A 20,593-nucleotide genomic window follows, 5' to 3' on the forward strand; every position below is an offset into this window, starting at 1 on the left:
ATATCTTAAAGTTAGTTTACTTTTCTACTGTTTGTCGTATAACCGCGAAGAATCGGTATGTGATGGTCATCAGCTACAAACCAATAGCCAAGTGGTTATTAATTCACTCTTACAATGTCATACTCACTATTTTAAAGGAATCGCAGGATATGATAATTATTCCCCTGGCTGAGATCTCCAAAGGCCGTTGAGCCTGTGCCATTAGAATAAGTATTTCCTTTCTGTATCGCAGCGATCCTTCATACCACTTGCTTTCATAGGCAGCCTTGGCTATATTTGTACTCTAAAAGGTATATTTTAGAAGATGTCATATGATTTCACTACATTATACCCACCAAATCTATTAGCATTTGTCCTTGTGAGCTGACCATGTAAAACTGGGCTGCTACACTAACAAAGAGGGCCATATAGGAAACGCCCTCCCAGTTGAAACCCTGTACGACGGTATAGTAGGCTATGCAGCAGAGTAAGCTGGCTGTGGTGAACAAATTAGAAGCCAATAAAAGTCCAAATACATAGTTTACGTCCTTGTGAAGGCTGCAAAATGTATCTTATAATGTTATTGAATAATGTTAACCAACTAAGTAGAGTTACCTGAGAATTAGTTGATGTCTTTTCATGATACCGGCCAGGAAGTAACAATCTTGCTGCTCCGTTTCTGGACTTGGACAGAGCGAGGCCAAAACATTGGCCAGATAGCCCAGGTGCATCGATATTTGACGTGAGATGCACATCATCCAGAGATCCGTGCCCAGGCTCACGTTCACTATGAACTGACTATATGTGAAGTCTATGACGTAGGCCACCACATAGCCCAAAGGTTTTTCGGCGTCGAAAGTGAGGCGCGTGGGAAAAATGCGATTATAGGAAAACTCAGCTTTTCCGAAACCTATTAGGTACATAATGCACGACTGAAGGAGGGGTCCCAGTGCCATTACGACCATTACAAAGTAGTATACGTACAACACGTATCGCGTGGAACGTGATAGGTAATACCTGTTCACCTCGTACTTCCTTTGACTTTGCTCTTTATGAGGATACAACTCCTTCAAGTGATGGCTCAGTTGCAGTAAGCGTTTGCGATTTATCATGAAAGTGACAAACTTTACCAGGGCACTGAACATGTAGAAGAAGTGCAGCCCCTGTCGCATAATCTTGGAGGGACTGCCGGCCAAGGATTCCCACTGAATGATCCGTATCGTCACCATGGAAGCCTCGTAAAAGCTGCTGGCCGTGCACAGGACGAAATAGCCTCGGAGAAGCAGATTGCTGCACCTGGATCTGGGTGTATCGAATAGGTCGTACCCTAGGGTCTTGAACATCACGTTGGCCATGTAGATGAAGTCCTCAAAGGAACGTACTTTCTCCATTTTCAGCTTTTTTACCTGTGCTCACACTTCGGCTCTTAAAATTAACTGGGCTAAGCTTTCGGAAAGTAATACATTTATAAGGACTTCCTTGGTCAATTTCAATAAAGTGTCCATTTAATAATTAATGTTGTAATTGTTTCGTCACTCAGGTGCTAGGGTATTTGTTCTCTTCACCAATTATACATGCCTTCTGTTGTTTCGAGTGCGAGAAGGTGATTAATAATTTAAGGTGCGGTTGCATTTTTCCTACCGCTTGTCAGCGATTGCCTCAACCGAATTAATATGCCCTACAGCCGGTATAATATATTTAAATTACTAAAGTCTAATTCAAACGGAACCCCTTAAATAGTATTGGTCTTACAAGAGAAGTCTGCTGTTTGATAATTTATCAAGTCGCAAGCCACAGTGAAGAAGTTTGGATACTGCCCAAATGAATATTTAAATACAAATGTTAAATAAATTCGAGCCACTTAATTGGTTGACAAATTCTCAGCGGCTCGTTTATGCAAATGAGCCAATAAAGATCTTTTGTCCGATCCATAGGCAGATCTTATTTAACGCATTCCGCAGAGCTGCGACTTCAGAATCGGAACCATAAAATATACGAATGGCCAGTATTTGGACATTTATAGATCCAGATGTGTCCGAAGGCGGGACTGTTTTGAATAGATATCGCATTTGTTTGGGGCATACTCGGATTGCCCATTGATCTCAATTTGTTTTGTCTCAGCTAGCTTGGCCATAAAAATGCTAATTTCAGCGGTTAAATAAATAGTATTCTCGTTTTAAAGGCGCACATAATAGGCACCAATTAATAAAACGAAAACCCGACCCGACTGGCACGTGACTTTTGCTGACTAGTGTAGACACAATTACGCTGCTATTGTTGCACTCGTTGACTGCTGTCAAATCGCACGCGAAATGTGAAGGCCGGCAATGCAATCGAGATGGCTTCCCCCGATCCTCCCTCCTCAGCCATCCTCCTCTCCAATATTCATATCTTCTCCACAGCCAACTCTATGCCAACTTCATTCATATTCATTCATGTGCCCGGGTCTCCGTCGCCCATTCATGCCTTATTCACCTCACTCTCTGATGGAAACAATAAATTATATTCGACACAATTAAGTTGCGGCAAACAGAAATACAAATGTAGTTTCAGAATTGGTAAGCATACTATCGTTCACATATATGAGTACATTTTTAAATGGCAACTACAGCAGTTACGTAGACCTAAGTGTATGGAAATTAAATTAATTTATTCCCTGACTACTCGAATTTCACTAGTTAATGCAAAATATGCTTACAACCGATATTAGCATTTATATCTTCATATGGTTGAACACGAATAAACACTTAGCGCCCCCCAACTGTGATTTTTGATAGTTTGTCGGCTACTTTCAGGCCAGCGCAAAGGTGCTCTTAATTATACCCCTTAATTGTGGAGTAAAAAATTATACTAGATCAGTTGAAAAGTAGTCAGTAGAAGAAATCGTTTCGAACCCTATACAGTAAATAAGTTCTCAATCGGAATCACTACCTTCGTGTCCATCTTTGTGTCTCTCCGTTCGTGTGTCTGTCCGTATGTCTGTCCGTATAAATATCATCCGTGGTGTCCGTAGTCCAGAATGCGTTATAAACAGCATTCGTTTTACTGCTTTAATATCAATAATAATATCAATCTAGCTAGAATCTAGCTGAATATCAATCCATTATCTGAGTAACAGGTATCTAATAGTCGGGCCACTCGACTAAAGCGTTCGCTCTTGTTTTAATTATATAATCAAAAGATACGCGAATTATAATAAAATCCAATCTAAATTCTAAACGGAAACTGTCAAGCTCCCTGGCCCGAAAGTCTTTTGGGCCGAATACAATAAATTTTATGGACCGAAATTTGATGCTTATGCAAAATGGTCTGGTTGCGAATCCCAGTTGGTTATAAAATGATCCGAATGCCACGGAAGCTGTTACAGTTCTGTCGGACAGATCATCGTTGAAAGTTGCCAAAAACCGAAATGTCGTTGAAGCTGGTAAAACCATTTAGTGATATATCCAGCAAGTGTTGTGATCTTATTTTGCGAGTGCTTTCAGTTCTCCTGCCTCTTTGTGCTCACCCTGGCTGCCATCGCCTGTGAGGGACAGTCCCAATACAATCCCTACCTGCGGAACCCCTACTACAGGGATCTGTACTACAGGAACCGCGATCTCTACAATCTTCGCCGTTTCTACGATGGCTTCTACAAGAAGTACAATCCCTACATCGCCGCTGCCCAGGCTAAAATTGTGGAGCAAAACAATGATGCAAACTACGGAGCGGGCTCCTATTCCTACGAGTATGAGACGGAGAATGGCATCCACGGCGAGGAGCGAGGAGTGCCGGTGAGCACTGGCAACCAGCAGCAGGAGGAGCAAGTGGAGGGGGCCTATTCCTTCATCACCCCTGAGGGTCTGCGAGTGGGAGTCAAGTACCTGGCTGATGCCAACGGTTTCCGTCCCGTGATCACCTGTACGTATCCCGACGGTACTCTATATAATGACTCTGATTTATGAAACATTTCTTATAGATGATGGTGTGAACTCCGCTTTTTATGCCGGTCAGCCAGCGCCAGCCAATGTGGTCTATACGAAACACAAAGCTTAAACTATTTCTAACTAGTTGAGTGAAAATGTATGTTCAGCCTTCTTAATTAAATCTACAAATACTAAACTTATTAACGGACGAGTATGTTTTTTCTTAGGAACTATAAAAGCTTATGATTACCATAACGCTCATGAATCCACAAAAGCTATCCACCATTTTGGGAAGTGATATGAGTTTGTTTAGTTTACTATTTTTCTTGTTCTAAAGAAATGTTAAAATATCTTCCAGGTAGTTCTATTAGCTGAGTAGGTGGTATCTGATAGTAGAGGAAATCAATTGTAGCGTTTCGTCTTGTTTTCGTTTTCCATAGATTTTTGTTCATTAACTTTTATTAACTTACGTCTTAAAAGCTCTTTTTAAAAACCGCCAGCGTAAAAGTGTGCTATACAAAAAATTCAATCTATAAAACAATACTTTAAAACTATTATTAAAATCATACGTTATAACTTATAAGTATATTTATTTCCCACAATATTGATATAATTAACGTTTCCTCCTTTAAAAAGAACTTGAAACTTAGTAAATGAAAGCAAGCGGATAAGATCATAAAATTATAATCCTTACTGTACTTCAGCTAGCGGGAGCAAGGTCAGACTTAAAGAAATTGGGTCAATTCCTCCTTATCGGAAATGTTTCTATATATATATGAATTTGTAACAAAAGAAAGATTGCGCCTACCGAGAACAAGTACTTAGATTAAGACTTGTTTTTTTTCGCTCGCCTTAGCGGGTTCAAGAAACCCATTAATTTTTAAACGCTGCCCGTATATTGTGTATTGAAAATGTTCAATATGTGTACATATATTTGGCAAAATGTCAGACACTTTCATTACCAACTGCGTTTCGGCCTTTGAAACCAAAAATGCCATTCAACTCAAGGGCCTTTGGTGGTCTTCGAATTCCTCAACTAAAAATTCTTGGTAATTTATAACAAATATTTAGTAGGTTTTATTTCGATATACGATAATAACAAATTAATTATCTTATGCATAGCAACACCGTCAAATTCGACAGTTCGACAGATAAATAAATACGAAATAACATGGGATCGGACTTATGTGCGAATATTCTCCGGTTGCCACTCGATGCTGACATCTTCACCTTCCTTTTGCTTTTTTTGTGGATTTTTTCGGTATTGCGATGGCTTGTTATAGGGTTTGCCCGTGGATCACTCGGCAAATGCATGGGGAATGGAGTTGGGTGTTGGATTTTGGGTGTTGGGTTTTGAATGGACTAGGACTGTTTCTGGGGGCTTGGGTAGCGGGAACATGTGGCTGTGAATGAGGGTAGCTCTGGGTCTCGGCACTTAGAGGTCTTAGTGGGACTTGGCTTCCTCGCGGAGACGCTCCAAGGCAGCTTGCTCCTCGCGCTCCTCCTCCTCGGCGAGCTCCACCTCGTGCTCCAGCATGTGGATCTGCTCGGTCAGCTCCTTGGGCATCTCCTCCAGATGGATCGCCTTGATCTGCGCCTTGAGATCCTTGGTCATGTGATTGATGCGGAAACCGCGATGATCGAACTGAGCGCCTCCGTTGATCTTGTGCTGCTCCTCCACGTACTTGAGGGCACGGGCAATAGCCTCGGGGATCGGGTGAATGTGGTCGCCCTGGGGCATGAAGCCACCATCGTTGGAGGCGTAGTTGACGCGGTAAAGCTTGCCATCGTCACCGGTGTACTCATAGAAGCCCTTGGCATGGGTTCCTCCGGTGTGGTGAAGCTTGGCCTGCTCCTCTCCATAGATTCCATTCTCGGTCAGGTATCTGTGTGGGAAAATAAATTTAAATGGTTTAAATGGTTAATGGTTAAAATCAAGGACTCTTCTTTTTCATTGGTGCTACCAAAATAAAGACATGAGAGTTATAAGAATCATTCAGAAACTTACGAGTGGTCGTATTTGTCCTGCTTGCGGACCTCTTCCTTGTGCAGGATCTTGTGGCGACCCTCGTCATCGTAGTTGAAGAGAATATTGCGGGGCGTGGTGGTGGTCGTGGTGGTGGAGGTCGTCGTCCTCTTGGTGGTCGTGGTTGGTTTCTTGGTGGTCGTGGTCTGCGAGTGTTGTTGTGGGTGTTGTGATCATTGGCGTTGGCTTGGGTGTTCTGATCGGGCGTGTGTGCATGCGAGTGTGTGGCATGGTGTTTGGTGGCAAAGGATATTGTTGGGGGTCATGCGGGAAACGGGGATACCGAATGTGGGGTGTCATGTAGCGCGGAATGGTCGATTTTGTTGCGGAGCCGAAAAACATTCGCATGTTATGAAAGCAGGGGATTCGGGATTTGTGTGTTGGGGGTAGGTTTCGCTGTGTTGGCCGGATGTTGGAATTCGATGTTTGGGATTCTTGTGGGATCTGGTGGGATCTTAGTACTGTGTGCTCGGTTGGTGATGGGGTTCATGATCGGGGAAGCCGTACTCCAAGGGGATTTCTGGTACGTTAAACTCGGCGTTACTTACTGTGTACAGGTCGTGGCTGAAATGGGCAAAAGCACATGATATAAAACACAATACTCCACCGAAATCAGATGCGTCACTCACTTGTAAGGCCTGTCGTCATGGACATAGGGAATGTTCAAACCAGCATAGGGTCCATAGCCACCATCATAGGGGTTGGGAATGTGATGGTAGATTCCAAGCTCACGCTGATCGCTCACGTGTCTATAAGGGATTGGCATGTGATGATAGCGACCTTTGGGGAAGAAACAAAATCGGAAGTTAGTGGGCAGTCTCGATGATTTAGCTAGGGTTTCTCTGGTGTTCGGGTGAGTGACGTGCGATTACGTTTCGAAACTATTCAAGTTATTAATATCTAACATTAGATATTTACACAGTTAATTAGTTTCTAATTAGGTTTTTGTACAAAAGAGGCAGCTGGGTCTGAATTGGTTGCAATTTGCAGTTAATTTACAGTCGGTAAGCCACAGTGGGTATTCTTTGGAAACTGCTTTTTGTGTGAAATGATTGCTGTTTGTGTGATTGTGAGGCAGATGTATCTTTTTCTCCTTCTTTCAATAGTTTACCTAGACTTTCTTGCGAACCACTCCGGCCTAGAGTATGAGTATAAGAAGTGAATGATTAATATCGGAGTGCTTAAAGTAAAAACGGTTCTTTGGTTAGTGATAGAAGCTCGGCTCAAGGCCTGAATAATCTGAATTTTTTTTACAATATCGCTAATTTCAGACGTCAGCCTTGAGCTTGAACTTATTCGAGAGACAGCGGATTATTCGTGTAGGTGAGTGTGTGTTATCGAAGTCGCCGGCTATATATACGCAGATATACATATGGGGTATAGTATGTATGTTAGTATCTGGGCAAGTCGTTCTTGCTTCTCGATCGATTCACATTTGCTGGGTGTTAGTGGGCGGTTGCAGCGGCATGCAGTCATTGGGCGTGGCAGTAGGCACGATATTTGCTATTTGCTTGGCTCACGAAAATACCTTCGTTCTGCGTATTCCCATGGTACCTTCCATCGTCGCTGGGGCGATACTTGCCATCGCTAGAGGATTGCTGTGGAACCGTATACTTGCCATTATCATCCGGAACGGGACTGCTCTGGCAGACAACGAAGAGGGCCTGCGGAGGAGGAGGATGTGGTTTAATATACCGCTTTGCATAATGCGCTCAAATGTGACAGGAAGTGGCGGTTGAATGTACTCAAACAGTTGAGTTTCGCGATTTATCTGCGGATGGCAGTCATGGTTCAAGGCTTCACACAAGGTGCAGCAGCAAATTAATTGTGCTAAAACTGGCTGACAAACAGTGAAGTGATTTGATTTATATACGCCTTTCCTTAGGCACGTGAGTTAAACTTGGGGGCACAACACTTCGTCACCGAATCAGGACTGTATATCCTTTGGCGCTACTCACCGCAACCAGGCAGAAGCTCAGCATAGAGTTGGTGAACATGTTTGCTTTGAGTATCCTTGGGTATCCTTTTGAGGTGAGATAACTGAGTTGGTAGTCCTGCTCGAAAGGCGACTGCAACAGGAATGTTTGGTTTCCCTTCCAGTACACCGGATTTATATAGAAATGTGCCAGGTTCGCAGTCGCAGCGCTGCTCTCAACGCATCGTCGCGCCTAAAATTCTCAGAGCGGAGATGGAGATTCGTCGGTTCACTTCGGTTCATCAGCTACATTTCTTGAAGAGTTGTACACCGAGCTGCTCCCTTTGGATTTTTAGACAGAAGATGAGCCGAATTCTTCTGGTTCCACCTTTTGTCTGGTTCTCTCCGCCGCTTCCAGCTTAATCGCTCTCCGGAGCACCAACTTTATGGCGTATCAATGTCACAAGTAAACGTAATTTCATTTATTACCAATTAGGCAATTTGTATTTTTTGACAAATGACACTTAATCGAGTTCTCCCTCCAATATGGTTCTTTCTAGAGCGTAGGATATGGGACTTTTACTGACTCACCAGAGTTATTTACTCTAGTTGTGAAGAAGAAATTCCCATGTTTCACAGAATTGTCATCAAAATTCGTCTGAACAATAAGAGCGAATTATTTTGGAAGCAATTTCATTTTGATGATAATCGAAGGTTAGTTCAGGTCGAAGCGGACGTCACCGCGATTAAAGCAATAAACACCATATAGGTAAACTTATTTCGCGTTCTGTTTTTCTGTGTCATCGACGTGGGAAGAACTTTTTGAAGGAATGAAGGGAAAACCAAATCAAAATACACAAACTATTTAGGACAAAATGGTATATTTCAATGTGCCAGTACTATGAAAACTTATGAGAGAATTATTTATATTCCCAAATAAAAACAAGAGAGAACGCTATAGTCGAGTTCCCCGACTATCTGATACCCGTTACTCAGCTAGTGGAAGTGCAAAGGAGAGTTTTTGGCGGTTTGTGGGCGTTAGAGTGGGCGTGGCAAAAAGTTTTTTGGGAAATCGATAAAAATTTACAAGACTAATACAAAAATGAAAAAATATCAAAACATTTTTCAAAAGTTTGGGCGTGGCAGTTTTTGGCGGTTTGTGGGCGTTAGAGTGGGCGTGGCAAAAAGTTTTTTGGCAAATCGATAAAAATTTACAAGACTAATACAAAAATGAAAAAATATCAAAACATTTTTCAAAAGTGTGGGCGTGGCAGTTTTGGGCGGTTTGTGGGCGTTAGAGTGGGCGTGGCAACATGAATCGACAAACTTGCGCTGCGTCTATGTCCCTGGAGTCTGTATGCTTAATCTCAACTTTCTAGCTTTTGTAGTTCCTGAGATCTCGACGTTCATACACCAGACAAGCAGGTCATAAAAATAAAGCGATTAAATTCCTAGAACCAACTGGTCGTATACAAAATCTTTCGCGTTTCCAGAGTCTCTTGACGATTCATTGCAAGGAAGCAACATTCAAAATAAGCCAATATATAACACCAGCAATCCCTGAACGACGTCTGTTAACTTCCCAGCTGGAGTCCGAAGTTAACTAGTCGTGGCAACCGATGACAACATCACATCGCTGGAATCGCTGGCATCGCAGACGCGGATACCTCGGATACCCAACTACCTGGAGGCACTCGGAAGCGCCATAAAAGTGCCGTAATGAAATCATAAATTACGCACCGGCGGAAATACAGCAAAAACTGTGCAAACAATATAAATAAAATAAGAAACAATTCAGACAATGCGCACGCCACTCGCACTGCGAAATGCATTAATATCGGAACTGAAGCTCAAGCTGAAGATCGCATGGAGATCAGATGGAGATGGAGATGCGGATGAGGATGGGCTTTAGGTCTGGGGCTGGGTTTCGGGGCTCGCAGCATATGTATAACCGGAATCGGATGGAACCGGCAGAAGAAAAATGTTGACAAAAACGAATTTAATTGTTTGTAGCAAACGTTGACACCGAGGCGCTGACAGTGACAGCTTGGGGATCGGCTCGGAATGTGTCCTTAACAGTTTAGCGTCTGGAGATGCTGTCGAGATTATGGTTGCTACATAGCGGTGAGAGGTGTGAAGGGGCTGATCCGAGTTTTAAAATATTAAAAAAGATAACTTTCCTTTATTAAGGCCGGTTATTTATTGTGTATTTCTTCGATATGTGCAGCTACTGCTACCATTGGAACTATTTACATCTGTAGTGGGTTGTTGGGCTGTCGACATCTGCTGCTACCATTGGAGATATATTTATGTTGTAAGGTTGATAGCCAGACATTTCGGTAAATATATTATAATCTAGTGCCCCTGTAAAAATAGGTCTAGTTAAGATATGTACTTCCTACAGCATAGTCAGATTTACTGCGCCTTACAGAAATGTTTACGGTGGAAACTCGGCTCGAGCTGCGATTGTTTTCAGTGTATGGCGCCGTGGAGAGTGATTACCAGCGCACATTGCCGGGCATATGCCGATTAATAATAGCAAGCCACATAAACTGTGATTAAAACGCCGCGTCTTGTGAGCGCCGAGTATCGAAGCACCGGACACCGGGCATTGGATGCTGGGTACTGGATACTGGATACTGGATGCTGGATACCGAGTACCGACCGCCGAGCAAAAGTATCGATAATGCGTCACAGTCACTGCACTCCAAAGGTCGTACGCTGAACCCGAAGATCCGGAGACCCAAGACGGGATCCAGTGCAGATCGGCGGGGAGGTGATCACTGATCACTGTCATCCAAGCAGATTGTTGTGTGAATCACGGCGCGTGCTGTTATTGTTATATGTACATATGTGCCGGGGCGTTTCGATTTCGGCCTTTTGCCGATATCTATATGGGGGCGTTCATTAAAGTCACAAATACTTAATAAGTATTTAAATAAAATGACTTTTTAATCAATTACAAGTTCGGTTTGTGATGTTCGGACGCTTGTCACTTGATTTGCATGCCGTTCGCATCAGATATCACATCTTCACGCCGCAGCAGTGCTGCTGGTGTTATTTTATTGGTCCGCCTCAGAATATACATGCATAGTATAATTGGCATTGACCTTGGGTCCCAGACTGGCCAAATGTCGCACTTTCTTCAATGCGTCACATGCGTCCATCTCATCTTATCCCATCCCATCGTATCCGATCGGTCAGAAGTAAATCTGTCAGGTATTTACGATCCATATCCAATGTCAGAACGAGTTTGTTTGGGTTTATTTGGTATCAGTGACTTTATTGACAAGGTTTCACCTTTGAAAACTGTCGCACATAAATCATTAATCTGCTTAAAACTATATTTGTGACCTCGAGAGTTCCGGGCACTGGCAGTTCCTATTCGTACATACATACATATACCCGAGTACACACCCCAAAAAGTGTCGCCGACTAGACGGGAAGAAGGATTTTGCCAAAGGCCAGTGCCAGTAAGATAAGCACGAACGGCAACCGGAAGCTTGATGGCGAATGACTTCCGGAATTGCACAGATGTCCACGGCAGTTGCAGTTCATCTTTCCGTTCTCCCTCTTGCACCCCTCCGGTATGTCCTTCACTCGATACTTCTGCACCCAATGCTTTCCAATATAGACGAAGTACAGGTCAACCTGCTGGGCACAGCCTCTCCTCACCCTGATCCACTCATTTCCATTTATCATCGTGGTCAGCATATTGGTCGAGCACATGGTTGAGTTCGGACATTCCCGCACTCTTCCCGGCGAATTATCAGCAGAGCCGCACGACGTCTCCAGATCGGTGCACTCAAAGCATCGAAGTACCTCGCCAGTCGCCAGACCCGCGGCCAGCCAGACCATGCAGATCCGTAGAGGGAGCTCAGATCCGCTGCCCATGGTATTCCGACGCACACTACCCAGCCAGCTTCTGAAGTTGGAGGTCTGCGAATGCTGAGAAGAGTTTCGTATGTTCGAGTTTTAGTGATAAAGCCGGCGAATGCACAACCGACCACATCCCCAACTGATATGCCAGCGAAATTCGAGTTTATCTCAATACAACAATGTGGTCTCTTACTTTTGGAGAGCGTTTTCTTTCAGTGCTGTGAATTAGATCATTATGCTAGTAAAGCATGCTTTACTCGCCAGCGCCGACCAGTCACTGACGCAATCTCTGTGTCGCTGTAGCCCTGATTCGTTGCTCGTTCTAGCAATCACATAAATTAATCACATAGATTATTCAGTAATAATTCAATTTAAGATTCAGTTATCACTGGTTCACAATGCTTACATATAAGGAGCGTACTCAAGCATTGATAAACGACCACCGAAATGGGAATATTTCTTTAGTTTAGTCTTATATCTTTACATACATAGGAAGTGAGTTATATTGTTTGTTGGTTTCTCATACAAATATGGATGAGCAAGCTAATACTATTTGTCGGATATCCCATTTCCTCCAGTTGCATTTACCTTTATTAGTTGGTATTTTAAACAAACATGATTCTTTTGTCCAAAGTTTTTCTACTCCTAGTTATATCTTAAATATATTTAAAAGTACTTTTTAGCTACCTTCAAATTTCCGCAAGGAGCTTAAGATGCTTTCGAGCAGAGTGCAGTAAGAAGCGGCGTTGTTTTTTCAGCATTCCTGTTTGGGATCTCGAGACCTCTCCGCCCGACTCCGCGTATGATTTACGGGGATCTTCACCTGCTAAATCTGCTGACCGTCCTTAGCATTTGGCGCACAACAATTGAAATCTTTATAGGCTGTGCATTCCTAACAATGCCCATAAATTAGTCTCATTTTCGCGTGGGCTTTCGCACACATTTCGCTGTCAATGCTTCGAGAATCATTTTTCTTCGCTCAGATTGCGTTTTATTTTAATCTCTTTTGCTTTGTTTACTCGGCAATTTCGATGTAGAGATTGCTCACCCGGTTTGGCTGACGGGGGAATTGTTTAATTATCATTTGCTCTCCTTTTGGTTTAATTAGTACACTTTGTGGCAGCGCGATGTCAGCTGCTGTGAGCGAATAAATCAGAATGGCACGTCTATAAATATTGGTAGCAGATGAAGCCAGTTTAGCCACCGAATGCCCAAATAGATGGATCGCTTTTGGTAGCACTCGGCGCATTCACATTTTAATCGGCGCCATTAAATACCAGCGATTTATGCCATTGATTGCCGGCATTTGTTTCGCCGAATCCAACGGATTCATTTACAAAACGCAATTTTGCTGCAATTTAGTTGCCCAAGTGACTCGCCAACTGGAGCAAAGACCCAGAAACAATGAAACAAATTACCAATCACAATGAGTCGTAATTAGATACGGGTTGGCTGAATAAAATCCAAAATTCCAAAACCTGGTACACGACACCTGGGACACTCGGGATTTAGGGCTTCAAATAACCAAACAACCAAATAACCAGAGTGTAAGCGAGTTCAAAGCTCTCGAATTATTGATCAATCCTGCACGGGCATCTCAGCTAAATCTCTTGGAGGTGCTAAATAAAATAAATTTGAAAGCAATTTCAATGCGGCTCTTGTAAGGAGATCATAAAATAAACTTGTATAAAAAGGAAAAGTCGCGTGCAAATAAATTTCCAGGTTGACAAGTGCGAAAAAGAGAAATGTGATGTTATTTCACCAGCGCCCCGATGATCAAGATGAGATCAGCACAATGGAATCTTGATATTTTGCCCAGCGGACTGCGAATTCCACAGAACTCCCTACTATATCCATTATTGCCATTATTGGCAGATAAATCCAGTTGCTTGGACCGCGGAATTGTCGTTAAATATTTTACTGCAGGCGCCGTCTGCTGGCAACAAAGTATGTGGCTAAAATTAATTTATATATGGCCGCATATAGTTGCCAATTGGACTTGTAAGTGGTGATAATTTGCGCACTCGCATAAATTTGCCGCTCGAAGGACGATTTGTACAAAGAGAAATAATGGTTGGCAGGGGAGTATGTGTTCAAACAAGATTAATTAATTACCCGCAAAACACCAAATTACGCACCATATTGCCAGGGGCAGTCTCACCTTATTTATTTCAGATGAATAACTTAAAATACTCGAAACAAACCAGACTCCCCACAAGTTACAATGCGAATTAGAGGGGCGAATAGCGGGGAGAATTGCTAACCTGTTGGCTTATCAACAAGTTGCAATTTTAATAGAATTCTTAATTCCCCGTCGATGATCCATCGATTGTCTGGAATTAATTAATTGAGTGCCCGGGGTTTCTTAACCCCGTGAATCATGGAGCTTCACTCACTTTAGTCACTTCCTTACCATGATCGAATAATCCAAATATGCACAAGGTTCCGCAGGTTCAAGAGTTCAATTCGATAAACCTTGTTTTGGAGGCGTGGCTGCCTTTGATTTCTCACATCGTTTCCATATTCTACAAAACTCGGATCTACAGCGATGTTGTGATAACCGAAATCATCGGCTCCGACAACTGATTAATGAATATCGAATTGGATGAATTGATTGATGGACAGCCATTGTTGTTATTAATGCTCATTAAAACAAAACGGGCGTTTCATTGTTTATGATGCGGCTTAAATTTGATTTAAGCGACACTAATTACCTTTGATCCTATTGGATTTGCTGAAATGTAAACAAATTGAAACTCGTCTGGCCAATCGATCTTCGATGAATGGAGCGGTTGAATGTCTTTTTCGGGTATCATCTCTTCTGGGTTTCGGGAAGCTGATTCACGAATCGTTTAATCCAGAGGTGAATGACTGCCGTGCAACGATTTCGTGCGGGTTTCTAAACAAGAAGCTACCAGAAATTATAGGAATTCGTTGTTTTGCATAGGACTACTCAAACATTTATATTAAGTAAAACTTTTTTGAAATTTCAGTTTTTACAATAGAGTGGGTTTTACAAACATGTTTGCAATCAATCGGAGTATATCTTAATACACAACTAATTATGGTATTTAAATATATATATAGTCATTAAATATTGCCATTTGTCTCCTGCAGATGTCGCCCCCAATTTTGAACCGGCTCGCGCCGACTTGCATCGCAGAAAGGTTAAAGGCGATCCGATCAGGCGCTACAGCCAATGCAAACAAGTTGCCCACTAAGTTGTTTCCAAATGGCTTGTTAGTATGCACAGAATTCTAGACGGATGAGCTGATATCGATTCACCAGCCACCGAATCAGCTCGCGACGCGCCCATACTAAAGCCATCTAAACGATGTCGTCTTGGGCGTAAAGACCGCGATTTATTATCTGAGCAACAATCGTGGCTGGGGACAAAAACTAAAATGGCCAGCGGGTGCATTGGGGTCGAATCAGACGTAATCAAGTAGTCGATATGGACACACGCTTGCTGGCTGCACTGTTGCTGATCGCGGCCTGCAGGGCCGACTCGGCCGAGGATCCAGATCTGGATCAGGATCAGCCGAGGGTCACGTTTAAGCCAGGTCGCTATGTTCCCCAACTGCACGGTGCCACGGGTTGGTATATTCCGGATAACAGTGGCAAGTACCGGCACGATCCCAGGCCCTACGACGGCGGCTACGGAGATCGTGGTGTTCCCTATGATTCCGACTTGAGCGGCATTTTCCGTAATGCCCAGCATCAGCTGGAGGCAAAGGTCCAGGAGGCCGGCGAAGGCCTATCCCTTGGGCCACGAGATCATCTGCGATTCATGATCGACTTTAACTTCAATGGCACCGGCTGGCAGATAATCCAGTTTCAGTGGGTGCGAGATGGCGATGAGGCCCATCCAGATACCAAGGAGTACAGCTACTTGACCGAGAACAAGTTGTGGGACTCGGATCCGGCCTATGAGTACCAGGAACCAGACGATAGCTGTCATGTGAACTGTCAGCCGGAGGCGGAGGAATACCAGGGGCAACCGGAGCCGGAGCCTGTCCAGGAGCCAGTAGTGCCGCCAACTGAGGAGCAGCCGCAGTCAAGAAACAACATCAATTCAGAGCAGGACGTAAGTAGTCAGAAATTAGGTAAAATAGTATAAATATTAAGTAATGTACTACACTCCTTTAGCCTGGCAAGATTCATGACACCATCAACGAGGTCCTGGAGTACATACAACAACGAATCCTGCCTACATTGCCAATCGAAAGGAAATAAAGTGGTTTCACATACATACCGAACATTTAATAAATAATGGAAAAAAAATAAACAGTGTGATTATTAATCTCCAGGTACTGAAATACTTCTGAATATTCTAAAGTCTTGCTCACACCACAATCATATGTCAGATTAAACACCATTATTAAGCCCCATAATGACCCATTATGAATTAGAACTGGTATCATTAATCCAATTATTTGAATGGCAAAATGTAAATAGAAAAAAAAATTGAACCTCTTGATTGAAAAACCTTTAAATTCCTATGGCACAACATTTTATTCACTTTCAACTTTGTACACTTGCAATATCCAAAATTATTTCTTCGTCTTGGCATTTGCTTCCAAAAAGGCCAGCAGCTTTTCCACATAGGGCGGTGGTGGAGGTGCCGTGGGCAGGTGGGCGCCACTGGGCACAAAGCCATTGTCATCCGCCACATAGTCCACGCGGTACAGGATGCCATCGGGTCCGGTGTACTCGTAGAATCCCTTGGAGCGCAGTCCCTCCTCCTCGGCCAGCTTTTCGATGCGTCCACTCTCCTCGCCCAAGATGCCGTTCTCCGTTTCCCAACTATGACGAACGGTTTTAGAAGGTGTCACATTGAAAGTTACACAATACCCACAGATAGTGATAGCCATCGACCTCCACATCGTCTTCCTGGCGGATGATGGCCCATCCGCCGCCACCTTCGCCGGTGCCACGTCCCTTGGGAAGATTGGCGGTGGGATCGATAATCGCTGGCGGCGGTGCAGTGGTGGGTCTTGGTTGAGGCCTGGCTGTGGTTCTCGCCACTACTACGGCCGCACCACCACCACCTGCCCCGGATCCACCACCACCACCACCACCTCCGCCTCCACCACCCCTGTTCTTGTCCCCCACGTAGCGCCCTGCGTCGCCAGAGTAATCCCCACCAGGACGATTGTCATGCTGGTACTTGTTGTCCATGTGCACGTAGCGTCCATCGTTGCCTCCAGAGTATCGCCCATCGCCGCCACCGCGATAGCGTCCATCGTTACCGCCGCGGTAGCTGCCATCTCCGGCACTCGCCCTTGTGGGCGGAGGACGATACCGCCCATCGTTTTGGGCCAGAACAGCAGCCACCAGGGCTATCACTAGAACGATCTGCATAGGAATGCATTTTAAAATACAAAGTATCTACAGGTATCTATCTATACGCAGTGCAACTCACCGTTACGCGCAGCCACATCGTCGAAGACAAGCAATGAAAAGATCTAGCCGTCGGCCCCCAGCTTTATATTCTTCGGATGCACCCCCATACGCCCACATCTCTAGCCGCCCAGCATCCACTCCGAGTGGATTGCTGTGTCTAATTGCAACTGCTCCGACCGGTGACTTGACCAATTAAGCGTCTTGGTTTACGAGGCGATTAATCCATAATTTGTTGGAAGGCTGCTATCCGATCTGATGGCTCAGCGGGTGAAGCGATTCAATGGAGATGTATTGCTGTGTTGTGTCAAGCGATACGATGCCTGGAACAGCCAGTTGTTGAAACTTCTTGGAGGTACTACCACAGCATTCGGACATTGTCCAGTCTTCAGAAGATTATGCATGTGCAACCTACGCTTCATTTACGCAAAATGCCTAAAACTAGGCAACATAATATTGCGTGCCCTGTAATGATCATTAGAGCAGAGTAAATGGATAAAGATACTTTCCCTCTAGAATCTAAACTATGCGTGGGATAGAGTACTCCACTAACTGAGAAATAGATTATTAGAAAATTATCTTACTTATGCATTAAATGTTATTTACTGATATTAGAGGTGATAATATTATACGTCTAAATTAAAAATCTCTGTAAAAGCGACGTAGTCGAACGCATTTCTTTAGTTCACTTATTTTGGGCTGGTGAAACCTCAGACTTTGCAAATCTTATCTAGTAAAATCAGGCTGTTTTACTATCCCCCCATAACGACTAAGTATAAATAAGGTTTTCCCGAACACAAGCGACCAACCCATAAAATCAGAATATTCAGTGCATATTTTATGCACAATGGTAAGGTCATTCACTTGGACCCTGGTGTGTTAAGAAACTTATCTAAATAATGGTAATTTCCAATATTTTTACAACCGAATAAACATCGATCCGTAGACGAATGTAAATGGGACACCAATACGTCATTAGTTCAAATCGCCATACGGCATCGTTTGATTGCAAATCTGCCACTTGATTAAGTTTATTAAAGCCAGTATGAAATTCCACAGCTAAATCATTCGCTAATCATTAAAAATCCACTCTGCGTTTGCTGTTGTATGGCCAGTTTTATTGTTCATTTGCACACGTTTTGAAATTGAGTAGAACCAGGTAATTCGATTGTAGAAGTGGAAGTGTAGGTGGAGATGGAGGTGGAGGTGGACAGCTAACCGCGTCGGTTGTTGAACCCGCTGGGCTGCTCTTCCGGGGGCGGAGGAGCGGTGGCCAAGTAGGCCAATGCCTTCTGGATCGCCGGCGGGATGGGTGGTGGCGTGGGCAGGTGGTCGCCCTGCGGCTGGAAGCCATTCTCGTCCGCCAGATAGGTTATCCGAATCGGAATGCCCTCGGGTGAGGTGTACGAGAAGGAGCCCTGCGCGACCTTTGGAGCGGGAAAAGGGCAAATGCAAGTTAGAGGTAATTCATTTGGCAAAGTTCATTTGGCAGCCAGCAAATGCCAGGCACGATTGTGAAATTCGCCAGAAGTTCCAACTGGAGTACCCACCTGGCCGGCATTGTCGGTGCCTGGGTTCTTGAGGTAGCCCTCCTCCTCGGCGTTGATTCCATTGCCCGTCTCATACAGATACTTGTAGGAGCCGTCGAAGTTGACCTCCTGCTCCTGTCTGATGATGGGAATGGGCTCTCCCAGGGGCTGACCTCTCACTTGGGGCCTGGCCTGGGCCAAGCTGAGCAGCAGGGCGGCTATGAGGAGCAGCTGAAAACATGCGGATGTGATATCAGCATGGAGTATCCACGAGTAGATCCCTTCCACCTTACTGTGTATTGCATGGCGAAACGAACTGTATCCTGTGATCCTGGGTAGTGGTAATGGGTCCTGGTCGTCTGCTCCGAGTCCGTCTCGATCGGTTACTGTGGCCAACAGAGGCAACTCTTTGCATATTTATACCAAACCGCTTGAACTTTTGCACACAGACACTATTGCAGCTGGAGATTTACGAGTGAACGCCTAGCATTTCGGAAGCCTCTTAGGTGATAGGTGGCTCTTGGCGGAGGCCACTACCATCAATACCATCTCCCATGAACGTTTCATGAATCGAATCCTCCCACAAGTACACGACCCATCCGATTTGCTGCAATTTGTCGAATGAGTTGTATACATGACAGTGTGTCGATGCCACAGTGGGGACTCTACTTGTGTGACAATTAAATTAATCATTTTTATGATGCTAAACTTTAAATTACGAAATGTTAGTGCAATTTTAAAACACACAAAAATATAGTTAAACATAAAGTCTCAAAACAGTGTGTTGTTATGTTGGAAGTTATCATCAGCAAAGTGACATCCTGATCCAAAAAGTAGCTCACTTGATACCAGAAACTATTCCCAGTAGCCATCCTCCACTGTGCGCCTGTGTTCTGAGGGGCGTTGGAGGCATTATGATCATCTCGGATCGTGTTGAACATGACCAGCTTGGCATTCATAACTCTTCCTCGACTGCACGAGAGGAACAGGGACAGTCGCATGCATTCCTACATCAATTTGTCAGCCCAGTCATTAGACATTTGACTCAACGGCTTGATCATGATGATCATCATTGTGGGGGATTATGACTGCCACCTGACCATGATCATGTCTGGCCAACTGACTTACTCACCCAACTCATCCAACTGGATGTGGCAAGTGCCGCTTGACCTTTGCGGCAACGGGCAGCTGTTTCTCGAACAGGTCCGTCCACAAGGCGGTAATGACTGGACTGGGGCGTTCCGTTGCCAGTTGAGCAAATGTCAGTTACCACAGAAGTGGAAGTAGAACCCCAACTGCCACAAATGTCCCACTGCCCAATGCTACGTGCGATGGTTCACATCGATTGCGGTATTGTATGAATGCAAGAGAAGGCGCTTGTTTGTTTTGTGTTTTTTTTATTTGGCTATTCAGGTGATGAGGATCGTGTCAAGTGGCAGCATCGTGGATCGGATGGGCGGCTCTATCCGGACTTCTTGTTGAACAGCAGGGACAGGATCTGCTGCTTGATGGGCTTCGTGGTGGTTGTGTCCGTGGTGTAGGTGGAGGTGGGGGAAGGGCTGCTGGGGCTGGTGGTGTAGGTGTACGTCGTGGTCGATGGCGAAGAGGGCGTGCTGGGAGTGGTGGTCGGTGTAGTGGCGGTGGATGCCATTGCGATGGCCAGGACAGCGGAGAAGCAGACGAGGACAGCGAAGAACTTCATGTTGATTGGATTTGGTGGGTGTTTGGTATTGCTGACTAAGGCTTGTCGACGGAAGAGCTGCTGAACTCTGAGTGTGTCTTCTGGTGGTCCAGGCCTCACTATTTATATCCACACTTTGACTGTAGTCGGTATGCACTGCATGCTTTGTTTGCACAAATGGTTCCTTTACCGTTTGCCTCATTGCTTGCTCTTCCCCCACCAATGTTTACCGAGCAGCTCATTGTGAAATGCATCCAATGTTTGATCCCCATCCAT

General features: G+C 44.4%; 8 protein-coding genes across 10 annotated transcripts; 2 read left to right on the top strand and 6 right to left on the bottom strand.

Moving 5' to 3' along the window:
- Positions 1-16: 16 nt before the first annotated feature.
- Positions 17-1,370, bottom strand: LOC122614554 (odorant receptor 49a). Its single transcript, XM_043789117.1, has 4 exons — positions 595-1,370; positions 336-537; positions 128-283; positions 17-73 (listed from the first exon to the last, which is right to left on the bottom strand). Exons 1-4 carry the CDS (start codon positions 1,368-1,370, stop codon positions 17-19), a joined length of 1,191 nt encoding a protein of 396 aa, XP_043645052.1.
- Positions 1,371-3,388: 2,018 nt separating this feature from the next.
- On the top strand, positions 3,389-4,014 carry LOC122614451 (cuticle protein AM1239). The gene is made up of 3 exons (XM_043789013.1): positions 3,389-3,403; positions 3,465-3,879; positions 3,938-4,014. The coding sequence occupies exons 1-3, from the start codon at positions 3,389-3,391 to the stop codon at positions 4,012-4,014; spliced, it is 507 nt and encodes a 168-aa protein (XP_043644948.1).
- Positions 4,015-5,082: 1,068 nt separating this feature from the next.
- LOC122614208 (larval cuticle protein LCP-30) lies at positions 5,083-7,974 on the bottom strand. Of its 3 annotated transcripts, XM_043788734.1 has the most exons (7): positions 7,869-7,974; positions 7,439-7,574; positions 7,022-7,048; positions 6,540-6,690; positions 6,459-6,474; positions 5,893-6,056; positions 5,083-5,770 (listed from the first exon to the last, which is right to left on the bottom strand). In XM_043788734.1, the coding sequence occupies exons 1-7, from the start codon at positions 7,905-7,907 to the stop codon at positions 5,329-5,331; spliced, it is 975 nt and encodes a 324-aa protein (XP_043644669.1). In that variant the 5' UTR covers positions 7,908-7,974; the 3' UTR covers positions 5,083-5,328. The 3 variants fall into 3 exon arrangements, with proteins under 3 accessions (XP_043644669.1, XP_043644670.1, XP_043644668.1); XM_043788735.1 differs by lacking the exon at positions 7,022-7,048; XM_043788733.1 differs by lacking the exons at positions 5,083-5,770; positions 5,893-6,056 and having other exon boundaries at positions 6,277-6,474; positions 7,529-7,574; positions 7,869-7,907.
- A 3,183-nt stretch (positions 7,975-11,157) lies between these two features.
- LOC122613720 lies at positions 11,158-11,883 on the bottom strand. The gene has a single exon (XM_043788036.1). The coding sequence runs from the start codon at positions 11,717-11,719 to the stop codon at positions 11,261-11,263; it is 459 nt and encodes a 152-aa protein (XP_043643971.1). The 5' UTR covers positions 11,720-11,883; the 3' UTR covers positions 11,158-11,260.
- A 3,075-nt stretch (positions 11,884-14,958) lies between these two features.
- LOC122613718 lies at positions 14,959-15,952 on the top strand. The gene is made up of 2 exons (XM_043788035.1): positions 14,959-15,791; positions 15,854-15,952. Exons 1-2 carry the CDS (start codon positions 15,159-15,161, stop codon positions 15,938-15,940), a joined length of 720 nt encoding a protein of 239 aa, XP_043643970.1. The 5' UTR covers positions 14,959-15,158; the 3' UTR covers positions 15,941-15,952.
- Positions 15,953-16,200: 248 nt separating this feature from the next.
- On the bottom strand, positions 16,201-17,161 carry LOC122614088 (larval cuticle protein LCP-30). The gene is made up of 3 exons (XM_043788561.1): positions 17,130-17,161; positions 16,563-17,062; positions 16,201-16,510 (listed from the first exon to the last, which is right to left on the bottom strand). The coding sequence occupies exons 1-3, from the start codon at positions 17,145-17,147 to the stop codon at positions 16,258-16,260; spliced, it is 771 nt and encodes a 256-aa protein (XP_043644496.1). The 5' UTR covers positions 17,148-17,161; the 3' UTR covers positions 16,201-16,257.
- Positions 17,162-18,321: 1,160 nt separating this feature from the next.
- On the bottom strand, positions 18,322-18,941 carry LOC122615184 (endocuticle structural glycoprotein ABD-4). Its single transcript, XM_043790127.1, has 3 exons — positions 18,930-18,941; positions 18,658-18,867; positions 18,322-18,534 (listed from the first exon to the last, which is right to left on the bottom strand). The coding sequence occupies exons 1-3, from the start codon at positions 18,939-18,941 to the stop codon at positions 18,322-18,324; spliced, it is 435 nt and encodes a 144-aa protein (XP_043646062.1).
- A 1,157-nt stretch (positions 18,942-20,098) lies between these two features.
- Positions 20,099-20,338, bottom strand: LOC122615185 (C-type lectin domain-containing protein 141). Its single transcript, XM_043790128.1, has one exon. The coding sequence runs from the start codon at positions 20,336-20,338 to the stop codon at positions 20,099-20,101; it is 240 nt and encodes a 79-aa protein (XP_043646063.1).
- Positions 20,339-20,593: the final 255 nt, after the last annotated feature.

Source organism: Drosophila teissieri, chromosome 2R (assembly GCF_016746235.2).
Source record: "Drosophila teissieri strain GT53w chromosome 2R, Prin_Dtei_1.1, whole genome shotgun sequence".
Classification (NCBI taxonomy): domain Eukaryota; kingdom Metazoa; phylum Arthropoda; class Insecta; order Diptera; family Drosophilidae; genus Drosophila; species Drosophila teissieri.